The sequence below is a fragment of the Podarcis pityusensis genome, assembly GCF_964106645.2.
Source record: "Podarcis pityusensis genome assembly, chromosome: 18".
NCBI lineage: Eukaryota > Metazoa > Chordata > Lepidosauria > Squamata > Lacertidae > Podarcis > Podarcis pityusensis.
Genome location: NC_138043.1, coordinates 3221343 through 3246175, shown reverse-complemented (window position 1 = coordinate 3246175; position 24833 = coordinate 3221343). Strand labels below are relative to the sequence as shown.

Genomic DNA, 24833 nt, shown 5'->3' with positions numbered 1-24833 from the left:
TCTGATCAGCAAGTCCTAGGCTCTGTGGTTTAATCCACAGCGCCAAACTGCAAATACAGTGGTACCTCGCAAGACGAATGCCTCGCAAGACGAAAAACTCGCTAGACGAAAGGGTTTTTTGTTTTTTGAGCTGCTTCGCAAGACGATTTTCCCTATGGGCTTGCTTCGCAAGACGGAAACGCCTTGCAAGTTTGTTTCCTTTTTCTTAACACCGTTAATACCGTTGCGACTTGACTTCGAGGAGCAACTCATAGAACGCGGTGTGGTAGCCTTTTTTGAGGTTTTTAAAGACTTTGGTGATTTTTGAAGCTTTTCCAAAACTTTCCCAACACCGTGCTTCGCAAGACGGAAAAAATCGCAAGACGACAAAACTCGCGGAACGAATTAATTTCGTCTTGCGAGGCACCACTGTACCAAAACAAAAAGGAAGAGAATTTCTACATTCTATAAAATGTAACGAAATAGAGCATCCTCGTTGGTATTGTTACTGGAAAAATCCAAGGGCTCCCTTGGACAAAAAGTAAAGACACCAACCAGAGTAAATTGGAGTAAATCAGCAGCCTGTAGGCTTGGCCTTTATTGAACTGTTGCAACAGGGTGCTCCCCTCACTTGCAGGAGAGAGGAAAGACACAGAAAAAATGGTGTGCAAGGCCTTATAAAAACTTTCGAAATTGCCACCCTGTAGATCAAGGGACCTGGGTGGCGCTGTGGGTAAAACCTCAGCGCCTAGGATTTGCCGATCGTCATCCTGTAGGTCAAGCCCACCCCCAGAAACATCATGCATACATCACAGAAAGGAGGGGTTGAGGGAGGGGTGGTGGTGGTAACCTGAGTGTCCTGTCACCTGGCTGGTTCCCTTCTCTCCCTCCCCATGAGTCATTTTCAGAAGACAAAAGGTAGTCGCAGTTTCCTGCCCCCTGAGGGGGAATCCAATCACTGTTCTTTTGTTATAGTCCGTGTTGAATCCACTCGTGTATGCAGTCCGTTGTGTTGTTGATGGTCTTCTGTCTAGGACCATCAGGGTTGGCATAGCAACTGGGCAGGGCTCCTGTGGATGTGCTGGGATGTTCAAGGGATTATGGCTGGCCTGTATCAAACCTTCCCCATTTTGTAGTCCTTTCTTCATGGAGTAAAATAAAAGTGGAACAGTGCAAATCCGATGTATGGTTGATTTTCTATGAATTTATGACAGAAGCGTAGCGTATGTAGTGTGTGAGTGTGTGTGAAATTTGTACAAACTGAATGATTGGGGGCGGGTTTCCTGCTACAGTATCAAACGTTGCCACATAAAAATCAGCTGCAAAAAAATGCATGGAAAATCCATGGCAAAGGACTAAATCCAGGCATCTTTTAAAGATCAGGAAGCAAAATACAGTAATTGAAAATGAGCTAAAAAGTACTTTTTTCACCTTTTTAAAAAATAAAAATAAAAACCTGATTAGCAATGAAGCAAATGAAAATCATTTTTCCCCACCACCATACATCAATCATCTCATTAAATGAATCGATCCAATTAAATGCCCAGCTCCCTATTCAGCAATTTGCACAATTTAATCTTTCTACAGCAAAAAACGCAGAGACCAGTTTCGCACTCAAATTTGCTATTGTTAAAAGTAGTAATTAATTGTTTCAGTAATTTGAATTACTACCCACCTTTCACCGTAATCATATCTGGGCTGCAGCCCCAGCAGCAGTTTTAAACACCCGGAGGGCGCCACGTTGCAGAACCCCGACTTATTTTGCCAGCGGCTCCTTTAAGAACGTCGCGCGTGCGCACAGAGCCGCCGGCCTGTTCTATGGGCGGAAGCGAGCGCCCTTGAAGCCGGCGGTGGGCGTTGCTCTCGCGAAAGGCCTTCCGTTCTGCGCCCGGAAGCCGCCAGCTCTCGCGAGACTAGGAGCAAACCGCGCGGGATCTCGGCCTTTTCCTGGAGGAGACCGCGGCCAAGATGGTGGGTAGTTTCTGAAGCGGCGCGCAATCCGGCTCCATCCGGCCGGAGGAGGGCGGCGGGGGCCGGCGGGACTTGGCTGTTCGCGGAGTGGGGTCGGGCCCCGGTTATACCGGCGGGGGCAGGAGGGCGTGAGCGGGATGGGAAGCCCGGCGGGCGGCGAGACGAGTGGAGCGGCGGGGTAGCCCAGGCCTAGGCCCGGAAAGGGGTCCTCGGCACGACCATAGCTGTCTTTGCAGCGCCTGATCCCGTGTGGCTTAAGCTCCAGTGCCTGGCGAGGAGGCTCTTAAGGAAACTGTTCCTCTGAGCATGGGCAGAGCGTCCAGCAAGGCTTAAGCTCCAGGGCTTGTATTTTCAAAGGACAAGGGGAGACCCTTAAGGAAACTGTGTCTCTGAGCATGGGCAGAGCGTCCAGCAAGGCTTAAGCTCCCAGGCCTGTATGCTCAAAGCTTTATTCAGAAGGGAGGGGGAGGCTCTTAAGGAAACTGTTCCTCTGAGCATAGGTAGAGCGTCCAGCAAGGCTTAAGCTGCAGGGCCTGTATTTTCAAAGCTATCTTCAAAGGACCAGGGGAGACTCTTAAGGAAATAGTGTCTCTGAGCATGGGTAGAGTGTCCAGCAAGGCTTAAGCTCCTGGTCCTGTATTCTCAAAGCTTTATTCAGAAGGGAGGGGGAGACTCTTAAGGAAATTGTGTCTCTGAGCATGGGTAGAGCGTCCAGCAAGGCTTAAGCGCCAGTGCCTTTATTTTCAGTTTCCTTCAGAAGGGAGGCGCTAAAAAAAACAACTGTGTCTCTGAGCATGGGTAGAGTGTCCAGCAAGGCTTAAGCTGCAGTGCCTGTATTCTCAAAGCTTTATTCAGAAGGGAAGGGGTGGCTCTTAGGAAAACTGTGTCTCTGAGCATGGGTAGAGTGTCCAGCAAGGCTTAAGTTGCAGGGCATGTATTTTCAAAGCTATCTTCAAAGGACAAGGGGAGACTCTTCAGGAAATTGTGTCTCTGAGCATGGGTAGAGCGTCCAGCAAGGCTTAAGCTCCAGTGCCTTTATTTTCAGTTTTCTTCAGAAGAGAGGCGCTTTAAAAAAACTGTGTTTCTGAGCATGGGTAGAGTAACCAGCAAGGCGGCAGCACGAGAAATGACTGTTTTCAGATATGGCAGGAGGGGAGAGAAATCGTAGTGCTGGGAAAGGGACCCCAAGGAATATCTAGTTCAGGCCCTCCAACCTTTTCATTTTTTTTTTTTTTAAATATTTATTGGGGTTTACAATAAAAGTAAATATAATAAACAGTATAACATATATCTTAACATAATTTCACATTTTCTTTGGACTTCCTCACATCTCCCTCTCCCACTTTCATCGTTGTAACTTTTTGCCAGCAATTTATTATCTTATTTGCATTCTTATGTCCCATCTGTATGTTTATAATCTTATAATTCTCAAAAAGGTTTACAGGCCCTCCCACCTTTTCAGACCCAGCACTCACTTTTAACCCAAACGTGCATTTCTTAATCTTTTGCCGCATGTTTGCATGGCGGTGGTCCTGCTCACGAAGAAGCCCACCTTGCATGCAGCTTCTGTTGGAAGACCAAGGATCCTTTAATGCAGGAATCACAGCAAAGATTAAAAGCCTTTCCCTCCACGCATGCGCAGAATGACCAGCAGGGCAGCCACAGATACCTTCCAAATATTGGGGCGAGAGGGGATGTTAACATGATCCCTGAATAGGAGCAGATTTCCAGCAAGCCCCAGAATTTTTGTCACAAAGTCCAGGTCTACCGTCTTCGGAGAATATGGGCTGAGTGCTGGTGGCGTTTGTACAAGACCGCCTCTGAGCATGAGTAGAGTGTCTTGTGGGGTTTAATAGAATTGTAGAGTTGGAAGGGACCCCACGCCCTGCAGTGCAGGTGACCCGCATGGGAATTGAACCCGCAACCTTGGCATTATCAACACCACACTCTAACCAAGCCAGCCAACTGAATTTCAGTTCCTGCGTCTGGGGTCTTTGTGGGGCAGGGAGGAATGCTGTCGTTGCCTCTGAGCATGATAAGAGTGCTTGGAGGCCTTAAGCGCTGGCAGTTTCTTTCCAAGCCAGGAACCATGTCGGTTTAGACGTTAGCTTCGTTTTATATCCCACTTTTTTTTCCTCCAAGGCGTTCTCTGTGACTTTCTTCCCCTCCTTGTTTAATCCCCACAACAAACCTATGAGGTAGGCTGAGAGTCAGTGACAGGCCCGGGTTCACCCAGTGAGCTCCATGGAGGGATTTGAACCCTGATCTTCCAGTTCCCAGTCAAACGCTCTTTAACCACTGCCATACAGTGTCTCTCAAACTGGCAAGGCTTGCCAGGTTGAGGAAACTTGCAGGTGTATTCTCTGTGTTGGAGAGTTTTGGATGAGGGCAGAATGACGTGGGTTTGTGTATTTGATACACCCTTTCCCTGGTGTGACGCGGGTGGCGCTGTGGGTTAAACTACAGAGCCTACGACTTGCCGATCAGAAGGTCGGCGGTTCGAATCCCCACAACGGGGTGAGCTCCTGTTGCTCGGTCCCAGCTCCTGCCAACCTAGCAGTTCGAAAGCATGTCAAAGTGCAAGTAGATAAATAGGTCCCGCTCCGGCGGGAAGGTAAACGGTGTTTCCGTGCGCTGCTCTGGTTCGCCAGAAGCGGCTTAGTCCTGCTGGCCACATGACCCGGAAGCTGTACGCCGGCTCCCTCGGCCAGTAAAGCGAGATGAGCGCCGCAACCCCAGAGTCGGCCACGACTGGACCTAATGGTCAAGGGTCCCTTTACCTTTACCTTTTCCCTGGTGTGAGCGCCTTTCGTTTCCTCTCCCTGGGCAGGCGGAAGTGGAGCAGAAGAAGAAGCGTACTTTCCGGAAGTTCACCTATCGGGGTGTGGACCTGGACCAGCTCCTCGACATGTCCTAGTAAGAGAATCCTCTTCCCTTTCCGTCGTTTACACCCTTCCTGTCCCCTTTCCGTACTACATCTCCCATCGTCCACAGTCAGCACAGCTGGATGATGCCGCGGCTGGTGGAGGTTGCCGCCCATAACTTGCCAGCTTGGCAAAAGCTGCCTTAGTTTAACCACCAGTCTTAGGCTGAACCCAAGCCCTTTTTTCGTGGTGTTGAGGCAGCGAGCTCAGCTGGTCTTCTGGAGGGTGCATGTGACCATCTTCGGGGTGGTAGATCTGAATTTGGTTAATTTGGAGGGTGGGGTGAGATGGAAATCATGTCTCCATGTTGCGTTTGCAAAGTAAAGGAAGGACTGGACCCTGATTAAAAGCAAGACACGAGGCTTTGACCAGCAAGGCTCTTGGAGAAAAGTGCGTCCACCACACCCCTCGCCAGGCCATTTTATTAGCAAAAGAATCTTTTACCAATCATATTTCCTCTGAGCATTTCATCAAACCGCACATGGGGGAAAAAGTAACACTACAACACTAATTAGCATGCGTATATTTTGGGGTAAATATGTTGAGAACTACAAAGGGGTAGTAAATAACTTGAGAACTACAAAGGGGTGCATCTGGCAACCCCAGGGCTGTGAAATAACCATGATAAGAAGGATGGCCAGAAAGACCAGACCACTATCACCTTCATGTGAGATCTGTTTCCTGGCTCCAAGATTAAGAAACTACATCAAAGAACTTGCCCACTATCTTTTTACGGCACAGGATGCCTGTCTGGCGAAGCTACTGCTGTGTACGTGACACGTGGGGAAGAGAGGAATGGGCAGTAGAGTCAAAAGGGCATGAATGTAGAATCTTATGGGATTTAATCAGAAATTATCGTCAATATATCAAACCCAGTCAACACAATGATTTCATCGTGGACACGATGGCTTGATGTATATTTTATAATTCCTCATGGTAATCCCATCTGACCCCTACATCTCCAGTGTTGGAAACTCGGGTATATCATCTAGGTGCCAAATGGATCCTTAAACCAAGGCTGCTGTTGTGAAAACGGAATGTCCATTTAGGGGCAAGACGGCTCAAAAGTCTTATTTTTCAGAGGATGATTGATTCTCAGTCAAACATCCGGCTATTTCAGAGGACAATCTTGAGCTTGGGTTGAGAGCTTTGAGAACTTAAAAGAAGGAAAATCCCTTGATCCAGGAGCAGCCCACATCTATATTGGCCTCTTCCGACCTCTTTTTGTATATATAATAATATACCGTATTTTTTGCTCTATAAGACTCACTTTCTCCCTCCTAAAAAGTAAGGGGAAATGTGTGGGCGTCTTATGGAGCGAATGCAGGCTGCGCAGCTATCCCAGAAGCCAGAACAGCAAGAGGGATTGCTGCTTTCACTGCGCAGCGATCCCTCTTGCTGTTCTGGCTTCTGAGATTCAGAATATTTTTTTTCTTGTTTTCCTCCTCCAAAAACTAGGTGCGTCTTGTGGTCTGGTGCGTCTTATAGAGCGAAAAATACGGTATATAATTTATTATTTATACTCCGCCCATCTGGCTGGGCTTCCCCAGCCACTCTGGGTGGCTTCCAAAAAAATATTAAAATACTGTAATACATCAAACATTAAAAGCTTCCCTAAACAGGGCTGCCTTCAGATGTCTTCTAAAAGTCTGGTTGTAGTTGTTCTCTTCGACATCTGGTGGGAGGGCGTTCCACAGGGAGGGCGCCACTACCAAGAAGGCCCTTTTTCTTAGACCATTCATAACGTAAGAATATTCTTCACAACCGTGAGCAGGGCAGCTGGGAGGGGCGGTAAGTGAAGACAAGCAACAACAATTCACTACAGTGGTACCTCGGGTTAAGTACTTAATTCGTTCCGGAGGTCTGTTTTTAACCTGAAACTGTTCTTAACCTGAAGCACCCCTTTAGCTAATGGGGCCTCCTGCTGCCGCCGCGCCTGAAGCAAAGTTCTTAACCCGAGGTACTATTTCTGGGTTAGCGGAGTCTGTAACCTGAAGCGTATGTAACCCGAGGTACCACTGTATAACGGCATTCACCGCTCCTGCTCAGGCCGCACAGAAAAATACATTTTGGTTCCAGAAAGCCATTCTGACTGTGCAGCTAAAATATAACGGATAGGATTCTGCAGGTTGGCGTATTAGTGTGTGAAAACAGTCCGGATACAAGGATCCCCATGTGGCGAAGATTCCGGGCATCTTCCCTTAGTTGCAAGTGGTTGGGACCCAGGTGCGAAATGCGCCTGGCTGATTCCGAACACTGCTGTCCTTGCTCTGATTCCCACCCCCTCTGGGCACCTGGGATTGACCACTGATGCCCTTTAGCTTCTGCCTGCCCAGTTTTGGGATTTAATATATAATGAACTGAAGAAACTTTTTAAGAACACATTCCTGAAAAAACCGGAGGCTTTTCTATTAGGGATAATAGGGGAGGAAGTAAAAAAGGAGGATTGTAAATTATTTCAATATGCTACAGTGGCAGCTAGGATCCTTGTAGCTCAAAAATGGAAGTCACAGGAGACCCCAACGGTAATGGAGTGGCAGGCTAAATTTTTTGAGGATACAGAATTAGCTAAAATGACTTATAAAATTCGAGACCAAAAAGGGACAAAGTCTGAAGAAGAGTGGGGTAAATTTGTTGCATACATAAGAAGTAACTGTAGAAGTCTAAAAACTGTAGCAGGGTTAACATAAATCCTGTGATGTGTATAGAAGGTAAATGAGAATCTGCAAGAGAAGATTTAAATTAAGAAAACCGAAGCAGGGAAGGAAGGAAGTCTGGGCGTGAAACTACGCAGTGTAAATAAGATGACATAAAATGATGATTGTAAAAGATTAAGTTTTATTTTTGTTTGTGAAAAACTCAATAAAAAGCATTTTTTTAAAAAAAAAACTCCTGCCTGCCCTTTAACTTCTGCCTGACCGTTCCTTTTCTGTTCCCAGCGAGCAGCTGATGCAGCTCTACAGTGCCCGCCAGCGCCGGCGGCTGAACCGCGGCCTGCGCCGGAAGCAGCACTCCCTCCTCAAGCGGCTGCGCAAGGCCAAGAAGGAGGCCCTGCCCATGGAGAAGCCTGAGGTGGTCAAGACCCACCTGCGAGACATGATTATCCTTCCGGAAATGGTGGGCAGCATGGTTGGCGTGTACAATGGGAAGACCTTCAACCAGGTGGAAATCAAGGTGAGGGCTGGTGGCTGGGGAGGAACAGCTTCTTCTTACTATTATTTATTGAATTTATATAACGCCCTATCCCCGGGGGTCTCAGGGCGCTTCACAGAGTAAAATCGAGATATAAAACCACAAAATACATAATAAAAATTAAAACAACAACCCAATAGCCTCTCCCCCAACAAAACAAAAACACATTTTATAGGGACACAGGATGTAAATCATATCAACCAAACGCCTGGTTAAAAGGGAACCTAAAGGTGTATAATGAAGGCGCCAGGCGAACTTCCCTAGGGAGAGCGTTACACAGACAGGGAGCCACTTCAGAGAAGGCCCCGCTCTCGTGTTGCCACCCTCAGGACCTCTCGAGGAAGAGGCACACAAAGAAGGGTCTCAGAAGATGATCTCAGGGTCCGGGTAGGTTCATATGGAAAGTGGCAGTCCATGAGGTATTGTGGTCCTGAACCGTTTAAGGCTTTGTAGGTCAAGACCAGCACTTTGAATTGGACCCAGAATTGCAGAGTTGGAAGAGACCACAAGGGTTGTAAGTTTTGAATCTCTTGGAAATTGTAGTTAAAAGAGCTTGCAAACTGAACAATCAAATGAATTTAGCAAGTTGATGCCTAATTAATCATAAGGCAGTAATGTCAACATGGCTTTAAGGTTAAAAGCGTTCTCTTATTAAAAAATCAGCATCTACCAGTTTTGCAAAATTGGGAAATTCCGCGGTTGTAGAAATTGCATTGCCAGTCACTGCCCAACTTTTTGTGTCAACGCAACACAAACTCTTGACTCCCAATACAGAGTCTCAAATCTCACTATGCAGACTGATAGGGATTTTTAAGGTCTAATGTGGACCACATATGTCACCCATTTAATTGTCTCAGCATTTCTTTTCATTTAACAAAATGCATTCACCACTTGATGGTTTTAAAAGCAAACAAACCCACAAACATTCTAAGCAGTTTAGTAAACCCCCCAGGTAAAGAAAAGCAATTTTGCCAACCATCTAGCCATTCACCTTTGCATTAACTGCCTATGTCTCCAAACTTTGCTGTTCTTCTGGTGTGATTGTTTTACTCTGTTTTCACCATCCTTGACACAAAGCTAACCTTGCAATTGCATAGGGCTTTAGTCGTTTCACAGAAAGCAGTTCATAAATATATTGAATACATTATTTCTTCCTTGTTCGATTTATTCGTTGCTTGTGACTTGTGTTATTTAAGAACAAAAAGCATATTGTGCCTTTAAAAATTCAGGCAGAACGTTAGCATTCTTTTGCAGATGCACAAACAAAAAGCAACCTCCTTCATCACAGCACCAGGAAGATTCCAGAGTGTTAACAAATCTCGTTTCCCTCCTTTCTCTTTCAGCCTGAAATGATTGGCCACTATTTGGGAGAGTTCTCCATCACTTACAAGCCCGTTAAGCACGGCCGACCTGGAATCGGGGCCACCCACTCCTCTCGGTTCATTCCTCTGAAGTAAGGGGACTTGGGAAGAGTTGTGTCTCTTGTGTAAATAAAAGGGTTTCCCAACAATATTGCCTGTATTGCTTTTGGATGGGGGCATTCCTGAACAATTTCTCTTGCACTCTCCGAATTACACTTGCAGTGGTGAGGAGCAACAAGAAAACCCGATTTCACCTCATGACACTGGGGTTTTTCCTCTGGTGTTGACTGCACCATTGTAGAATTTCTGAGATGGGCCGCTGCCTATAGAAATGTGGGGCTCTATATATACTGTATCTTAAAAAAATAAAATACCGGTAACTAGGAGGACTAGAATAATAATAATAATGATATTATTATTATTATTATTATTATTATCATTATCATTATCATTATCATTATTATTATTTATTCCCCAGGCACTCTGGCCAGCTTAAAGGTAAAGGGACCCCTGACCATTAGGTCCAGTCGTGACCGACTCTGGGGTTGCGGCGCTCATCTCGCTTTATTGGCCGAGGGAGCCGGCGTACAGCTTCCGGGTCATGTGGCCAGCAGGACTAAGCTGCTTCTGGCGAACCAGAGCAGCACACAGAAACGCCATTTACCTCCCCGCCGGAGCGGTACCTATTTATCTACTTGCACTTTGACGTGCTTTCAAACTGCTAGGTTGGCAGGAGCAGGGACCGAGCAACAGGAGCTCACCCCGTTGCGGGGATTTGAACTGCTGACCTTCTGATCAGCAAGTCCTAGGCTCTGTGGTTTAACCCACAGTGCCACCCACGTCCCTTATGTGAAAATTAGGGGGCAGGATATTAAACATGCACGCAGGTGGCAAGGCGTAGGGAGAACAAGACTGCAGGCAAGAAATCTCTTCTCCCCTGACACTTGACCCAAAGGATGTGCAAAACCCCTGATTCCATTCAGAGCCTAGATCTTGATGTGGGAGCGTTGCAAAGCAGTTGTTGTTGGCACCTGAAGTCTAATTGCTTTAGCACCGAAGTGACCCCCCAACCCCAGGGCACAAGTCTGGGCAGTGTGTCTGGAGGTCCTGGGCTGCCCACACAAGACCCCTTCCTCCGCCTCGCTATTGGGGTCCAAAGGAAAGCAGAGCATGTTCCTCAGCAGCCGGGTTGCAGGAAGGAAGCGTACAAGGCACTGCACTCCAGATTTGTGTAGGATTTGCTCCTTAGCCTTCTCTTCTCCTGAAGATGTCCTGGAGGAGGCAGAAGTTTAGGGTCAGTTTGCCTTCTCTTGGACGGGCTTTCTTCTCAGGTGGACGGGCCTCACTTTTCCCCTCCACAGCACACGCAGAAACCGCCTTCTAGACCATTATCCACTCAAACTGCCAGAGCCTGCCTTTGCAGGCAGGGGAAGTCCTCCTAAGGATAAAGGTAAAGGGACCCCTGGCCATTAGGTCCAGTTGTGGCCGACTCTGGGGTTGCGGCGCTCATCTCGCTTTACTGGCCGAGGGAGCCGGCGTACAGCTTCCGGGTCATGTGGCCAGCAGGACTAAGCCGCTTCTGGCTAACCAAAGCAGCGCACGGAAACGCCGTTTACCTTCCCGCCGGAGCGGTACCTATTTATCTACTTGCACTTTGATGTGCTTTCGAACTGCTAGGTGGGCAGGAGCAGGGACCGAGCAACGGGAGCTGACCCCGTCATTGCGGGGATTCGAACCGCTGACCTTCTGATCAGCAAGTCCTAGGCTCTGTGGTTTAACCCACAGCGCCACCCGCGTCCCTTGGGAAGTCCTCCTACCTTACACCGAATCAGACCATTGTCCTAAGCTCATTATTGTCTCCACTGGCTGCCAGCACCTCTTCAGTGTTTTGCCCGCAGGAAGACCCTGAGGGCTTCTCCAAGTAGGGCTGGCCCCCTGCCTGAAACCCGGGAGAACCATTGCTTCCATCCAGTATGGACAATATTGAGCTCCAGGGTGCAATTTGCTGGCTTGGCGCTAGTTGGCTTCCTGCTTAAATCAGCCCATTCAGAAACAGGAGGACTAGAATATCGTATTTTTCGCTGTATAAGACGCACAAGACGCACCTAGTTTTTGGAGGAGGAAAGCAAGAAAAAAAATATTCTGAATCTCAGAAGCCAGAACAGCAAGAGGGATCGCTGCGCAGTGAAAGCAGCAATCCCTCTTGCTGTTGTGGCTTCTGGGATAGCTGCGCAGCCTGCATTCGCTCCATAAGACGCACACACATTTCCCCTTTTTAGGAGGGAAAAAGTGAGTCTTGTAGAGCAAAAAATACGGTATTTCTAAGGCAAGGGACATAGCTCCATGGCAAAACACCTCCTTTGAATGTAGCACCTCCAGGTCAGGTGGCCGATGCTAGAAGAGACCCTTCTCAGTTGGAGAGGTGCTCCCAGTCAAATCTGGCGATGTAATGATAATAATATTTTATTATTTGTACCCTGCCCATCTGGCTGGGTTTCCCCAGCCACTCTGGGCGGCTCCCAACAGAATATTAAAAACGCAATAAAACATCAAACATTTAAAAACTTCCCTAAACAGGGCTGCCTTCAGATGTCTTCTAAAGTCAGATAGTTGTTTATTTCCTTGACATCTGAAGGGAGGGTGCCACCACCGAGAAGGCCCTCTGCCTGGTTCCCTGTAACCTCACTTCTCGCAGGGAGGGAACCGCCAGAAGGCCCTCGGAGCTGGACCTCAGTGTCCCGGGCTGAACGATGGGGGTGGAGACGCTCCTTCAGACGTCGGTAGTCGGATGGGAGGTGTCAAACATCCGGCATCAAGAGAGGCCGTTCCAGTTGACTCTTCCCTGGGCCCGATGCGCAGTGAAAGGTTTCGGATGCCGCTGAGTACAACGCAGGGAGACACAGCGCAAGGGAGGCCCAGGAAGCCCCAGCTACGAAGAAGTTGAACGCGTCTTTCCAGTTGGCTTGCTCAATGGTGCACAGAACCCCGTCGGGACAGGAGACGGACGGAGGGCAGTGGAGTTGTGACGGGTAGCGAGCGTAGAGTCCGTGGAAAACCGCCAGGAAGATCCCTTCCAGGGCTGCCTTGGCTAGGAGGCTGAGCCAGTGCAGCTGCTGCAGCCGCCTCTTGCCGTGGGGCGGGCCCTGCCTCCAGCCACTCCTCCCCTGGAAGCTGGGCGGGCGGAAAACGCAGGAGCAGGCCGTGCCGTGGGTCAGGAGACTGGCCATCTGCAGCAGGAAGAGGTTGAAGGGGGAGACCGGGAAGGCGTCGTCGAAACAGGCCGAGAGGCAGCCCCGGGAAGCGGTGTCGCAGTGCAGGTCTCCTTCCTCGTCCCGCCAAAGGGTTCTTGCACCCAGGGCCAGGGATCCGAGCCGGACCGCAGCAAACAGAGCCAGGCCAGCACGGCACAGCCTGGGCGCCTGCCCGCTGGTGCCACTCAGGACGGTCAGAAACACTTCTGTCCCCATGGGTCCCTGTGGGAGCGGCTTTCCACTGCAATCAAAATTATTCACATTGTTATTCCTGTAAAGGCATACTATTTATACCCCAGCCACTCTGTGTGGCTTCCAACATATATTAAATACAGTGGTACCTTGGGTTAAGTACTTAATTCGTTCTGGAGGTCCGTTCTTAACCTGAAACTGTTCTTAACCTGAAGCACCACTTTAGCTAATGGGGCCTCCTGCTGCTGCTGCTGCTGCTGCCGCCGGAGCACAATTTCTGTTCTCATCCTGAAACAAAGTTCTTAACCTGAAGCACTATTTCTGAGTTAGCGGAGTGTGTAACCTGAATCATATGTAACCTGAAGCGTATGTAACCCGAGGTACCACTGTAATATATAAAGGTAAGGTAAAGGACCCCTGGACGGTTAAGTCCAGTCAAAGGTGATTATGGGGTTGCGGCGCTCATCTCGCTTTCAGGCTGAGGGAGCCGGCGTTTGTCCACAGACAGCTTTCGGGTCATGTGGCCAGCAGGACTAAACTGCTGGTGCAACGGTACACCGTGATGGAAACCAGAGCGCACAGAAACACTATTTACCTTCCCACCGCAGTGGTACCTCTTTATCTACTTGCACTGGCGTGCTTTTGAACTGCTAGGTTGGCAGGAGCTGGGACAGAGCAACGGGAGCTCACTCCGTCGCAGGGATTCGAACCGCCGACCTTCCGATTGGCAAGCCCAAGAGGCTCTGTGGTTTAGACCACAGCGCCACCCGCGTCCCTGCAATTATTGCTGTATGATCTATTATTATTATTATTATCATATTTCTTTACGTCCTCTTTTCCCCCTAACAGGGACTTTTATTAGAATCATAGAATCATAGAATCATAGAGTTGGAAGAGACCACAAGGGCCATCGAGTCCAACCCCCTGCCAAGCAGGAAGGCCGATTGCAGATAGCTCAGTCTGGTAGAGCATGAGATTCCTGATCTCTGGGTTGTGGATTCGAGCCCCGAATTGTGCGAAAGATTCCTGTATTTCAGAGGGGTTGGACCAGATCAATGTTTCCCAAACTCCAGCTGGTTTTGAACTACAGTTCCTATCTTCCCTAGCTAGCATGACCAGCAGTCAGATGATGGGAGTTGTGGTCCAAAAACAACTAGAGGACCCAAGTTTGGAAACCAGAGGCAGGATTAGGGTTTGAGGAGAGTTACAGGGGCCAATTGGAGGGGTACAGAGGGACGCATTCTGTGGTTCTTCCCCTTCCGGTGAAAGACAACAATGATCCCTGTTTTAGCTGAAACGCAAGAATAAAAGTCCCTCAAAACAGTTCAGCCCATGTACCGTTTTTGAGAAAGGGCTGGCGTCCTCAGCCCAGGACTAAGGTAAAGGTAAAGGGACCCCTGACCATTAGGTCCAGTCGTGACCGACTCTGGGGTTGCGGCGCTCATCTCGCTTTACTGGCCGAGGGAGCCGGCATACAGCTTCCGGGTCATGTGGCCAGCAGGACTAAGCCGCTTCTGGCACACAGAAATGCCGTTTACCTTCCCGCCGGAGCGGTACCTATTTATCTGCTTGCACTTTGAGGTGCTTTCGAACTGCTAGGTTGGCAGGAGCAGGGACCGAGCAATGGGAGCTCACCTGGCGGGGATTCGAACCGCCGACCTTCTGATCGGCAAGTTCTAGGCTCTGTGGTTTAACCCACAGCGCCACCCGCGTCCCTCAGCCCAGGACTAGAGACGTTGAAAACGAAAAAACATTCTGCCATAGCTTTAGAAAGAGATTGAAGGGACAAAGCAAAGTCTGCAAGTTTGAGTTTTCAGCGCAGTCCTCACCTGGCAGGGCGGCCGTCTCTGGATCTGGAAGGCTGCGTAGATCTGTTTCTTGAGGCTGGTCTGGGTTTTATCTTCTAAAGGGAGCGAAACGGCCTGAAGACGGTCAGAAGTCCTTCATCTTCCAGGCTTCCTCTCTGAAGCTGCCCTTCCTGGGATCAAGGGTAGCAGTTAAGAGACCAGGAAATCTCTCCTGTGGGTATATTTTGATATAAACAAGGCACCGTCTTCAGCACAAGGGTGGAGATTCCTGTCCAAGTGAGTTTGAAGCAGTCGAGACAAAGGGAGGTGTGCTCAGTCGTCGTCTTCTTCAAAACACCTGAAGGAAGGGTTGTTCTTTGCAGTTTGAAGTGGATATACAGCGGTACCTTGGTTTATGAACTTTATCCATTCCAGAAGTCCGTTCTGAAACCAAAGCGTTCTTCAACCAAGGCGCGCTTTCCCATAGCAGCGGGGAACACAATTTACAACAACAACAATCTTTATTACGGTCCAGAGACCCAACAAAGCAATACACAATTCATACAGCCTACCTGCAGGTTAAACAAGCATTTTGTTCAGAATATACAAATATTATTTACAAATAATAATAATAAAAATTTATTTATACCCCGCCCTCCCCGGTTCAAATAACCGGGCTCAGGGTGGCTAACAACAAATTTAAACACTTAATTGATGCAACAAAAACCAGCATAAAATACAAAATAAACCATGAATAACAATAAATTCAGAATTCAAAAATAAATTTGGGGTGAAATCCATCCAATAAACATTAGATGATCACCAGGGCTAGCTGGCTAAATTAGTCCTATTTGGGCCAGCGAGGAGACCAGGGGAGAATTAGCTGTGGGATCCCAGAGCGGGTAATCTTCATAAAAAGGGGAGAGGGAGGGAAGGAAGTGGAATAAAAGATCAGGCTAAGTACAATTTGAAAGCCAGGCGGAATAGCTCTGTCTTACAGGCCCTGCGGAAGGAGGTTAAATCCTGCAGGGCCCTGGTCTCATGGGACAGAGCATTCCACCAGGTCGGAGCCACCACTGAGAAGGCCCAGGCCCTGGTGGAGGATAATCTGGCTTCCTTAGGGCCTGAGATCTCTAAACTATGAATACTCATGGACCTTAAGGTCCTTTGCAGGGCATGAAATGGAACACAATCAACAGGAAGCGAAACGTGTTCTTATTCCAAGGCAAAGTTCACAAACCAAAACACTTACTTCCGGGTTTGCAGCGTTCTTAACCCAAGTCATTCATAAACTAAGCTGTTCTTAAACCCAAGGTACCCTTGTAAGTGTTTGAGCAGGCAAATGTGAATGCCAGCTTTGCAGCTAGAACATCGGAAGAGCCCAGTTTATTTGTTTCGTAAAATTTATGAGTTAAAAAGGTAAAGGGACCTGTGACCATTAGGTCCAGTTGTGGCCGACTCTGGGGTTGTGGCGCTCATCTCGCTTTACTGGCCAAGGGAGCCGGCGTACAGCTTCCGGGTCAAGTGGCTAGCAGGACCAAGCCGCTTCTGGCGAACCAGAGCAGCGCACGGAAACGCCGTTTACCTTCCCGCCGGAGTGGTACCTATTTATCTACTTGCACTTTGATGTGCTTTCGAACTGCTAGGTTGGCAGGAGCAGGGACCAAGCAACAGAAGCTCACCCCATCGTTGCAGGGATTCGAACCCACAGCACCACCCGAGTCCCTCATAAGTGTGGGCTGAAAGCAGGTTAAAACTCGCACCAACTGTCAGGAGTGCGTGCAGGAGCCAGGCCCTGGGACCAGTAGGACTTTGCAGGACTGGGGCCTTCCTAAGTTTGTTCTGAAGAGGCAAGGTGCAGCCGCACAGGTGAGGTCGATTGGTAACTCACTGCACCTGGTGGCAAGAGCCGGGAAGGGATATAAGGTCAGCATTTCCCTTCGGCTCTTTGCCACAGCAACACGTTCCCTGCCTTGCTGCGTTTGGCTTCTTGCTTCCTGATCCTCGGACCTCGGCTCCTTGACTTCTTGCTTGTCAACCCTCGGACCCTTGGCTCCGTGACTCCTTGCTTCTCGACCCTCGGACCCTTGACTTCGTGACTCCTTGCTTCTCGACCCTCGGACCCTTGACTTTGTGACTCCTTGCTTCTCGACCCTCGGACCCTTGACTTTGTGACTCCCTGCTCCTCGACCCTCGGACCTCTGACTTCATGACTCCTTGCTTCTTGGACCCCTGGCTTCTGGACTCCCATTCCTGCTCCCATTCCTGGACTCCCATTCCTGCTCCATCTTGCCCCTGGTCCCGACGTCCTCAGCCGGGACTTCGATCGCCCATAGACCGGACCCTGACACCGATTTTCTAAGCATCTAGGGAGGCTTGCCTAAACCAAAAAATGTTCATAGCAGGCGCTGAAAAGAGCGCCGCGAAGGCTCTGTGTCAAGTGGCAGGGAGTTCCAAAGTCGGAGTACCGCTAGACGAAAGATTTGAGTCCTTAGAAATGTGGAGCAGGCGTTTTGTGGTGGCAGCAGCAGTTCCGCAGACTTTTCAAAAGTTGATTGGGCAAATAAAGGGTAAGGCCGATCCCAAATGGGGGGGGGGTCCTCTATTCTAGCATTCTCACCGTGTCCGGCCAGATGCCCCCAAGGAAAGCACCCCCCCAGCAGGATCTGAGTGCAAGAGAAACACAGGGCACCCCTGTGGGGCTAGGGAACCCAGTTCTCCCGCCCCTCGCCTGCAGAGCCGACAGCCCCTCACCCTTTTTCAAACATCCTCCTCTCTCCTTGGGAGACCTCTGGGCAGCCACAACTGCCTCCCTTGCTCTCTGAGCTGCCCCAAAGAGAGGCGCCTCTTCACACTGCCCCACAGGGGCCTGGCATGCACCCCCTGCCCAGCCCCAGAGGCACCATTCACTCGCGGAGCTTGCAGCCGGGGCTGCTGCAACAAACAACCTCACAAGCCTGGCAGAGACGCCAGAGGGCAACAGAGGAGGGAGCGAAGGAAAGAGGGACAGAGGCCAGTGTTGACCATCATTCTGGGCACCCCAGGGTGGGTTAAAAGCCACTGACCGCCGGCCCTTTCCCAGAGTTTTCAGGGAAGGGGCATCTCCAGGCACACCTGGTGATGCTTTTGGCACAGGTGGGCAGGTATCAAAGCCGGGTCGTCCTTTGGAAAATAAAAATAAAATTTCCAGACTGCCTTGCAGCCTCCTCCTCCACCTCCTCCTCCTCCAATATTCTCTGGGCTACATTTCCCCCCCTAGCAACCCGGTGGACTGACTCTGCACCGCTCCCTAGCGCTCGCTGGAGAGCGCTGCCGCCTCCGTCCTTGCCAGAGCCAGCCAAGCCCATCTGCATCCATCAGAGAGGGAGGGGAGAACCAGCTAAAGGGTGGCGAAGAATGCAGAGAACTACATGGGCTTGCTCTGGGTTCTGTCCTTCCTCCATTCAACCTTCTTTGGTGATGAGGTAAGTCCCCTTCATCTTTTTCCTTTCGCTGCCTTTCTTCTTAAAGAGATGCACCTGTGTTTTCCAATATGCTTTCTCTCCTGCTCTCAAACGATAGCCGTCGACGGCAAACAAAAAAGCTTCAATCTGTTTGCGTTTGTGTGTTTTTTCTAATGCAACTGCTGGCCCTCTCAGGTTGTGGGTTTATAAAACCAGGTATCAGCCCTTGGGGGGAACCGGGAGCCGCAAATTCAGGGTGCAAGCTGTGGAGGGTGGCAGGGACGTTTGCCGTTTTAATTTTGCAAGGTCCAGATTGGAGGGTGGCAGGGACGTTTGCCGTTTTAATTTTGCAAGGTCCAGATTGCGGTTTTGAGCCTGGGCTTGTTCACGCTGCGGCGGCGTCCCCCGGAGCCACAATCTCATTTCGGTTGTGCTACACTGGCGTGTGTGTTTTAAACGATGGCCAATATTGTGCTTTGGTTGTTGCAACCTCCTTTGGTGAGAAATCATTTGGCTGGCTGGCTGGCTGGCTGGCTATCTGTCTTGCTGTCTGATTTTCCATCCATCTTGCTGTCGTGATTACAGACACACAAACACCCACTCTTCGCAAAAAGGACGAGGGACGGGTATCTATTTTCTACATTTTTGTTGCCTAGTGATGACAACTCCAGACAAAGGTGTGTTGGCAGGCATTTGGGGATGCAAGAGGCAGTGTCTGTATGTAGATTTGATGCTGGTCCAAACCAAAGGAGCGCCATTTTCCCCCACCGCCCCTTTCCAAAAGGCTTGGCCGGTTGGCTGATGTCCACAGGGAAGGCAAAGGGAGAGAGGCCGAAAAAGAACGTCTCCGAGTTTAGCCAAATGACACCAACGCCCTGGAAGAAAGGAAAAAAACACAAGCGAGCATTCGGAATGGGTTTGCTGGATCCGTCCCAAAAAACCAGCCCATCTAATAGAGCGTTCTGTGTCCAGAAGTGGTTGGACACATGCCCTCTGGAAAAAAACGATGCAGACAACAAAGGCGGCAGTGGAACGCCCCTGGTTTGCATCCCTGGCGTTTTTGCGGTAGACTGCCCTCGCCCAGGAGGCTCCATTTCGCTGTTGGAATGACTTTGCATGTTCCAAGGCTCAGAGCCGGGGATGTTTGATGCACAATAACAAAACAATGTGTGCTCTTTCGATTGCATCAATTGCCTTATACGGAGTTGGTACCCCCGTGGTTCCACCTATCTCAGTGCTGTCCGCACGGACTGGCAGCAGCTGTCCGGGGGTTTCAGGCAGGGGAACCTTCTGCGTGCCCCGGACCTTGCCTTAAAAATAAAGCAAGATTCTAGTCCTCATCGCTTTGAACTACAAGGCCAAAGTGAACAGAACGCTGCCTTAGACCGTGGCTCCATTTAGCTCAATATTCCCCACACTGACTGGCAACAGCTCTCTAAGGTTTCAGGCGGGGGGGGGGTGCCAAGTGTGGAACCTGCCATGGGTGCCCTGCCACTTAGCTAAAGCCTCTTTACATTTACATTCAGTAGATATAAAGAAACAATCCTTAAACCATCCTATATGATGTTTTTATATGTGCTGGAAGCCTCCAAGATTGGCTAGGGAAACCCCAGCCAGATGGGTGGGGTATAAATAAAATTAGTATTAGTATTAACAACCACCCCTGTCAGGTAATCCAGTATTATTATCATCCATATTTTTTGGTGGGAAGGGAGAGACAAAGACCTGCCTCAACCCATCCATTGTGAGTTCCAGACAGAGACAAGATTCGAACTCAGCACTTGCCGACTCTTAGGTCAATCTCTTGAGTCCTCGGTTCGGAATGGCGATCTGGTACCATCCCCAAAGCAAACTGGTTTGTCTCCCATTCCTTTCCACCACCCCAAAGATAACTAACATATTTTTTCCTCTATAAGACTCACTTTTTCCCTCCTAAAAAGTAAGGGGAAATGTGTGTGCGTCTTATGGAGCGAATGCAGGCTGCGCAGCTATCCCAGAAGTCAGAATAGCAAGAGGGATTGCTGCTTTCACTGCGCAGCGATCCCTCTTGCTGTTCTGGCTTCTGAGATTCAGAATTATTTTTCCTCTTCTTTTCCTCCTCCAAAAACTAGGTGCGTCTTGTGGTCTGGTGCGTCTTATAGAGCGAAAAATATGGTAGATCCTGCAGCAATCTCACCGGTTACTAAGCTGATCGCCGGCCAGGTGGTTGTCAGGCAAGCCTTTGTCCCAAGGTTAGACACGGGACAGATTTGTGCTCACATGAACTTTGAGGGGTTAGGAAAGGGGTGGGATTTATTTGTTATTTTAGGGTGGGGAGAAAGAGAAGCTGGTGTTTGCTCTTTCCAGGAACTTTGGAAAGGACTTGTTGTTGTTGTTTAGTCGTTTAGTCGTGTCCGCCTCTGGACCAGAGCACGCCAGGTACTCCTGTCTTCCACTGCCTCCCGCAGTTTGGTCAAACTCATGCTGGTAGCTTCGAGAACACTGTCCCACCATCTCGTCCTCCGTCGTCCCCTTCTCCTTGCGCCCTCCATCTTTCCCAACATCAGGGTCTTTTCCAGGGAGTCTTCTCTTCTCCTGAGGTGGCCAAAGTCTTGGAGCCTCAGCTTCAGGATCTGTCCTTCCAGTGAGCACTCAGGGCTGATTTCCTTCAGAATGGAGAGGTTTGATCTTCTTGCAGTCCATGGGACTCTCAAGAGTCTCCTCCAGCACCAGAATTCAAAAGCATCCATTCTTTGGCGATCAGCCTTCTTGATGGTCCAGCTCTCACTTACATACTTGGAAAGTATTTTGTGAAATAGCCTGCGATAAACCTTTCTGAGCTATAGCTCTGAAACATGACAGCAGATTGAGGGAGGGTTCTGAATAATAATAATAATAATAATAATAATAATAATAATGAATTTTTATTTGTACCCCGGCTTCCCCAGCCAGAGCCGGGCTCAGGGCGGCTAACATCATAACAGACTGCCTTATACCCTATCTAGCTCTGCACGGACTGGCAGCAGCGCTCCAGAGTTTCAGTACGGAGACATTTGCTGTATATCAAATGTCAAAGGATTTGGAAGGCAAGCGTTAAGACAAAAATGTGTTTGCTTTCAGAGAGCTGACCACCTTCTGAGTAGCCCATCCCCTATGTTGCTTCGGGCGGATCTCAGATATAGGGAGCAGGTCTGGAAGGCGAGATACCCAAAGCCCTCAGTCGCTCATCCAGAGATGCGACAGGCAGCCTCTTCTCTTGAGGTGGAGATTCTTCTGTGTCCGCCTCTCCAGGATGACTCAGTACAGTGGTACCTCGGGTTAAGTACTTAATTCATTCCAGAGGTCCGTTCTTAACCTGAAACTGTTCTTAACCAGAAGCACCACTTTAGCTAATGGGGCCTCCTGCTGCCGCCGCGACGCCAGAACACAATTTCTGTTCTCATCCTGAAGCAAAGTTCTTAACCCGAGGTACTATTTCTGGGTTAGCGGAGTCTGTAACCTGAAGCGTCTGTAACCCGAGGTACCACTGTACAGAGATTCAACAGAGCACTCCATCCCCAGTGGAGGTGGATGGGAAGGAATCGGGGACTCATACAGAGAGGCAGGGGAGAGGCTGGTGAGAAGGAGACATGGATTTGCAGCACAATAGTCCCTTGTATGTGGTTAGGACAGAGGAACTTGCGCAGAGAGCCACCTCTGTATACAGAGGCACAGCAGGGACTCAAGCAGAGAAGCAGCGGCCGCCCTCCTTTTGCACTTGAGACTCATACATTAATCCCTTCCCCGGTTTGGAAGCCACTGAGAGACACGCACGCTTTTTATAATTTAAAAAACAAAAACCCAGAAGGCTGATCGCCGAAGTATGGATGCTTTTGAATTCTGGTGTTGGAGGAGACTCTTGAGAGTCCCATGGACAGCAAGAAGATCAAACCTCTCCATTCGGAAGGAAATCAGCCCTGAGTGCTCACGGGAAGGTCAGATCCCGAAGCTGAGGCTCCAAGACTTTGGCCACCTCAGGAGAAGAGAAGACTCCCTGGGAACGATCCTAATGTTGGGAAAGATGGAGGGCGCAAGGAGAAGGGGATGACAGAGGACGAGATGGTGGGACAGTGTTCTCGAAGCGACCAGCATGAGTTGGACCAAACTGCGGGAAGACAGGAGTGCCTGGCGTGCTCTGGTCCAGGGGGTCACGAAGAGGCAGACACAACTAAACAACAAGAAGCTTGCCGGGACCCCCTTTACCTTCCCCCTTCCTTCCCAGAATTGTTTCTTTAATAGGTTTTTTTTTGGGGGGGGTCTGTTTTACTCCTCCCACCGTCATTTCCACGACCTTCCCCCCTTCCCCATCCTCTAGCAGGCTGTCTGCATCCTGCCCTCCTCCTCTGGAGGGGAGCTCTAAGCAAATCTGGGTACCAGTCAGGCCCGGTTGCCATGGTGACCCCATCCTCTATGGGGGGGAGAATCCTCCCATCTCCACCATCAATGTGTTTGCATGTCGTGTCTGGGCCTGATGATATATTGATTCATCTGCTCCTATCCAGCAATTGCATTGACCTTGCCTCCCAATTGTCAAACTGGGATATGTTTCCTCTTAGCAGGACATGAGAGGGAGGGGGGGCTGCTTCTGGGGGCTTGGATGCCCCCTCCTCTCTCCCCCGGGGCCTCTTTGTTTGCCAGAGTTGGGTTTCCTCTTTCTCGCCTCCCCTCCTTTAATCTCCTCCTGCGCCCTGGATCTGGACTGAAATTTCAATTAGCAGGAACTGGTAACAACAGCCTGTTTGTTTAACCCCCCTGGGGGGGTTTGCAGGGTGTGAGTGTATAGGGGGGGTCGGTGGGAGAGACTAGCCCCTCTCCTCTTCCCCTGGAACATATCCAGGCCCTAAAAGATTCAGCCACTAAAGCGTGTGTTTTTTTTTCCATTTTCAGGCCCTTTCCCTTTCCAATTCTTGCTCAGTTTTCTTCCTCCTCTCCATTCTTTTTTTCTTCCCCTTTCATTTAAATTCCCTATCCCTTTTTGCATTTTAATTCCCTTCCTCCTTTCCCAAAAGATCTCCACTAGATGTTTCTTCTTTTTCCTTTAAAAGTTATTTCCCCTCCTGTTAAAACAAAAAAACCAGGACAGCGTCCAACAATTCAAAACCAGTAGAACGGAGCAGAATAATAATAATAATAATAATAATAATAATAATAATAATAAAAAATAATAATATGATAAAGCAGCTGAATAAATCCAGACTAGATCCAGAATTCCTTTGGGATATTTTTTCTCTCTCCTTCTTGCTCCCCCTCTCTCTTTCCTTTCATCTTAATGATTCCTCCTCTTTGTTTTTCGCTAACTTAGTTCTTTCGTTTTGATGCTGCTCCTTTTTCTTTGGGGCCCCCGTGTCCAGCTTTCACAGAATCATGGAATGTGGGACCCCCAAAGGCCATCCAGCCCAACCCCCTGCAGTACAGCAATCACAGCTGAAGACTCTGTGAGAATTGGCCGCCCAAATTCTGTTTGGAATCTTCCAGTAAAGGACACTCTGCCCCTTTCTGAGTCCAGTCTACTGCTCAATGGCCCTTAGCCTCAGAAAGTTCTTTCCTAATGTTTCGTTGGAATCTCCTTTTTTTGTCACTTGAAGCCATTGGATCTGGTCCCTCCCTCTGGACTCAAGAGTAGATCCCTTGAAATGAAAGAATATGACTAACCGTAACAGCACTAGCTAGGTTTAGCCTTGGTGAAGTCTTCCTTCCTTCCTTCCTTCCTTCCTTCCTTCCTTCCTTCCTTCCTCTCTCTTTCACTCTCCTTCCTTCCTTCCTCCCTCCCTCCCTCCCTCCCTCCCTCCCTCACTTTCCTTCCTTCCTTCCTTCCTCCCTTCCTTCCTTCCTTCCTTCCTCTCTCTCTCTCTCCTTCCTTCCTTCCTTCCTTCCTTCCTCTCTCACTCTCCTTCCTTCCTTCCTCTCCCTCTGGGGTGTATGTGTGCTTCAGTTTTCTGCACACCACTTAGAAATATTTTTACTCTATTGTGCCAGTATAGAAATTAAACATTCCATCAATATGTGTTTATTTTGTGGGGGCTTTAAATAACCCCCCACAGCCCTAAAGATTTGATTGTGTTGATCGATGTTAAGGCATTGCTTAACAAACTATTGCTTTAACACTGAGCAATGCAATGTTTCCATGTAACTTTTTTTTTAAGCAATTAAAAAAACCCCACAATCTTGGGAATTGTAGTTCCCCCGCTCACGGAGCTACAACTCCCAGCACCCTTAGCAAATGACAGATCCCAGGATCCTTTGATGAGGGAAGCAATAATCTAGAAGCAAATCAGAGGCATTACGGCTTTCTAAAAGCAAACCAATCGAGAGTGTCTAACGTCAGAGATCCATTTAAATTAATGGGCAGGCTTGGGTCAATTTCAATAGGTCTACTCTGAGTTGGATAACCCTTTTTCTTTGCTGTTTTAATATATACTTCCTCCCCTCCTGTTTCATAATTTCATTTTAACGCTCATGATTTTCTTCTTTTAACTCTCCCAGTGTTTTTCTCTTTCATCTAATATGACACGTTAGATATGTGACGCTGGCTTGGCCCGGGGGTGACAGATGGGATCTCCTTCCAGGCTGTTAATCTCCCCAGAACATCTGGCTTGATAACTAAGACCCCTGAGATTGTAGTTTAATATGTTCACTCGATCTGCTCCCCAGTCACAAATTTAATTCCAAATTCTGTATTTTGGCAGGGAGATGTAAGGCACAAATGCCCCTATCA

The 24833-nt window shown here is 49.0% G+C and overlaps 4 protein-coding genes across 5 annotated transcripts in view; 2 read left to right on the top strand and 2 right to left on the bottom strand.

Annotated features, from left to right (window-relative positions):
• Nucleotides 1–24833, bottom strand: part of GAMT (guanidinoacetate N-methyltransferase) — a 242831-nt gene that overhangs the window by 69251 nt on the left and 148747 nt on the right. The gene's annotated exons all lie outside the window — the stretch shown is intronic.
• RPS15 (ribosomal protein S15) lies at nucleotides 1877–9576 on the top strand. The gene is made up of 4 exons (XM_080989298.1): nucleotides 1877–1950; nucleotides 4781–4866; nucleotides 7814–8048; nucleotides 9410–9576. Exons 1-4 carry the CDS (start codon nucleotides 1948–1950, stop codon nucleotides 9521–9523), a joined length of 438 nt encoding a protein of 145 aa, XP_080845424.1. The 5' UTR covers nucleotides 1877–1947; the 3' UTR covers nucleotides 9524–9576.
• LOC308467140 (gap junction beta-5 protein-like) lies at nucleotides 12172–12894 on the bottom strand (the record flags this gene model as incomplete). The annotated part of the gene is made up of 1 exon (XM_080988565.1): nucleotides 12172–12894. One exon carries the CDS (start codon nucleotides 12892–12894, stop codon nucleotides 12226–12228), a length of 669 nt encoding a protein of 222 aa, XP_080844691.1. The 3' UTR covers nucleotides 12172–12225.
• The window catches only part of APC2 (APC regulator of WNT signaling pathway 2), a 58118-nt gene continuing 51197 nt past the window's right edge, over nucleotides 17913–24833 (top strand). The window contains exon 1 of the mRNA XM_080988692.1: nucleotides 17913–18121. Within this exon, the coding sequence (XP_080844818.1) occupies nucleotides 18068–18121 (54 nt within the window). The 5' untranslated portion in view covers nucleotides 17913–18067. The remainder of the gene's footprint in view (nucleotides 18122–24833) is intronic.

What these genes read in the sequence shown, in the direction of transcription:
- RPS15 (XM_080989298.1), top strand. An exon ending in CAGCTCCTCGACATGTCCTA is followed by an intron (nt 4,867 to 7,813) that starts GTAAGAGAATCC and finishes TTCTGTTCCCAG; the next exon opens with CGAGCAGCTGATGCAGCTCT. An exon ending in TCAACCAGGTGGAAATCAAG is followed by an intron (nt 8,049 to 9,409) that starts GTGAGGGCTGGT and finishes TTTCTCTTTCAG; the next exon opens with CCTGAAATGATTGGCCACTA.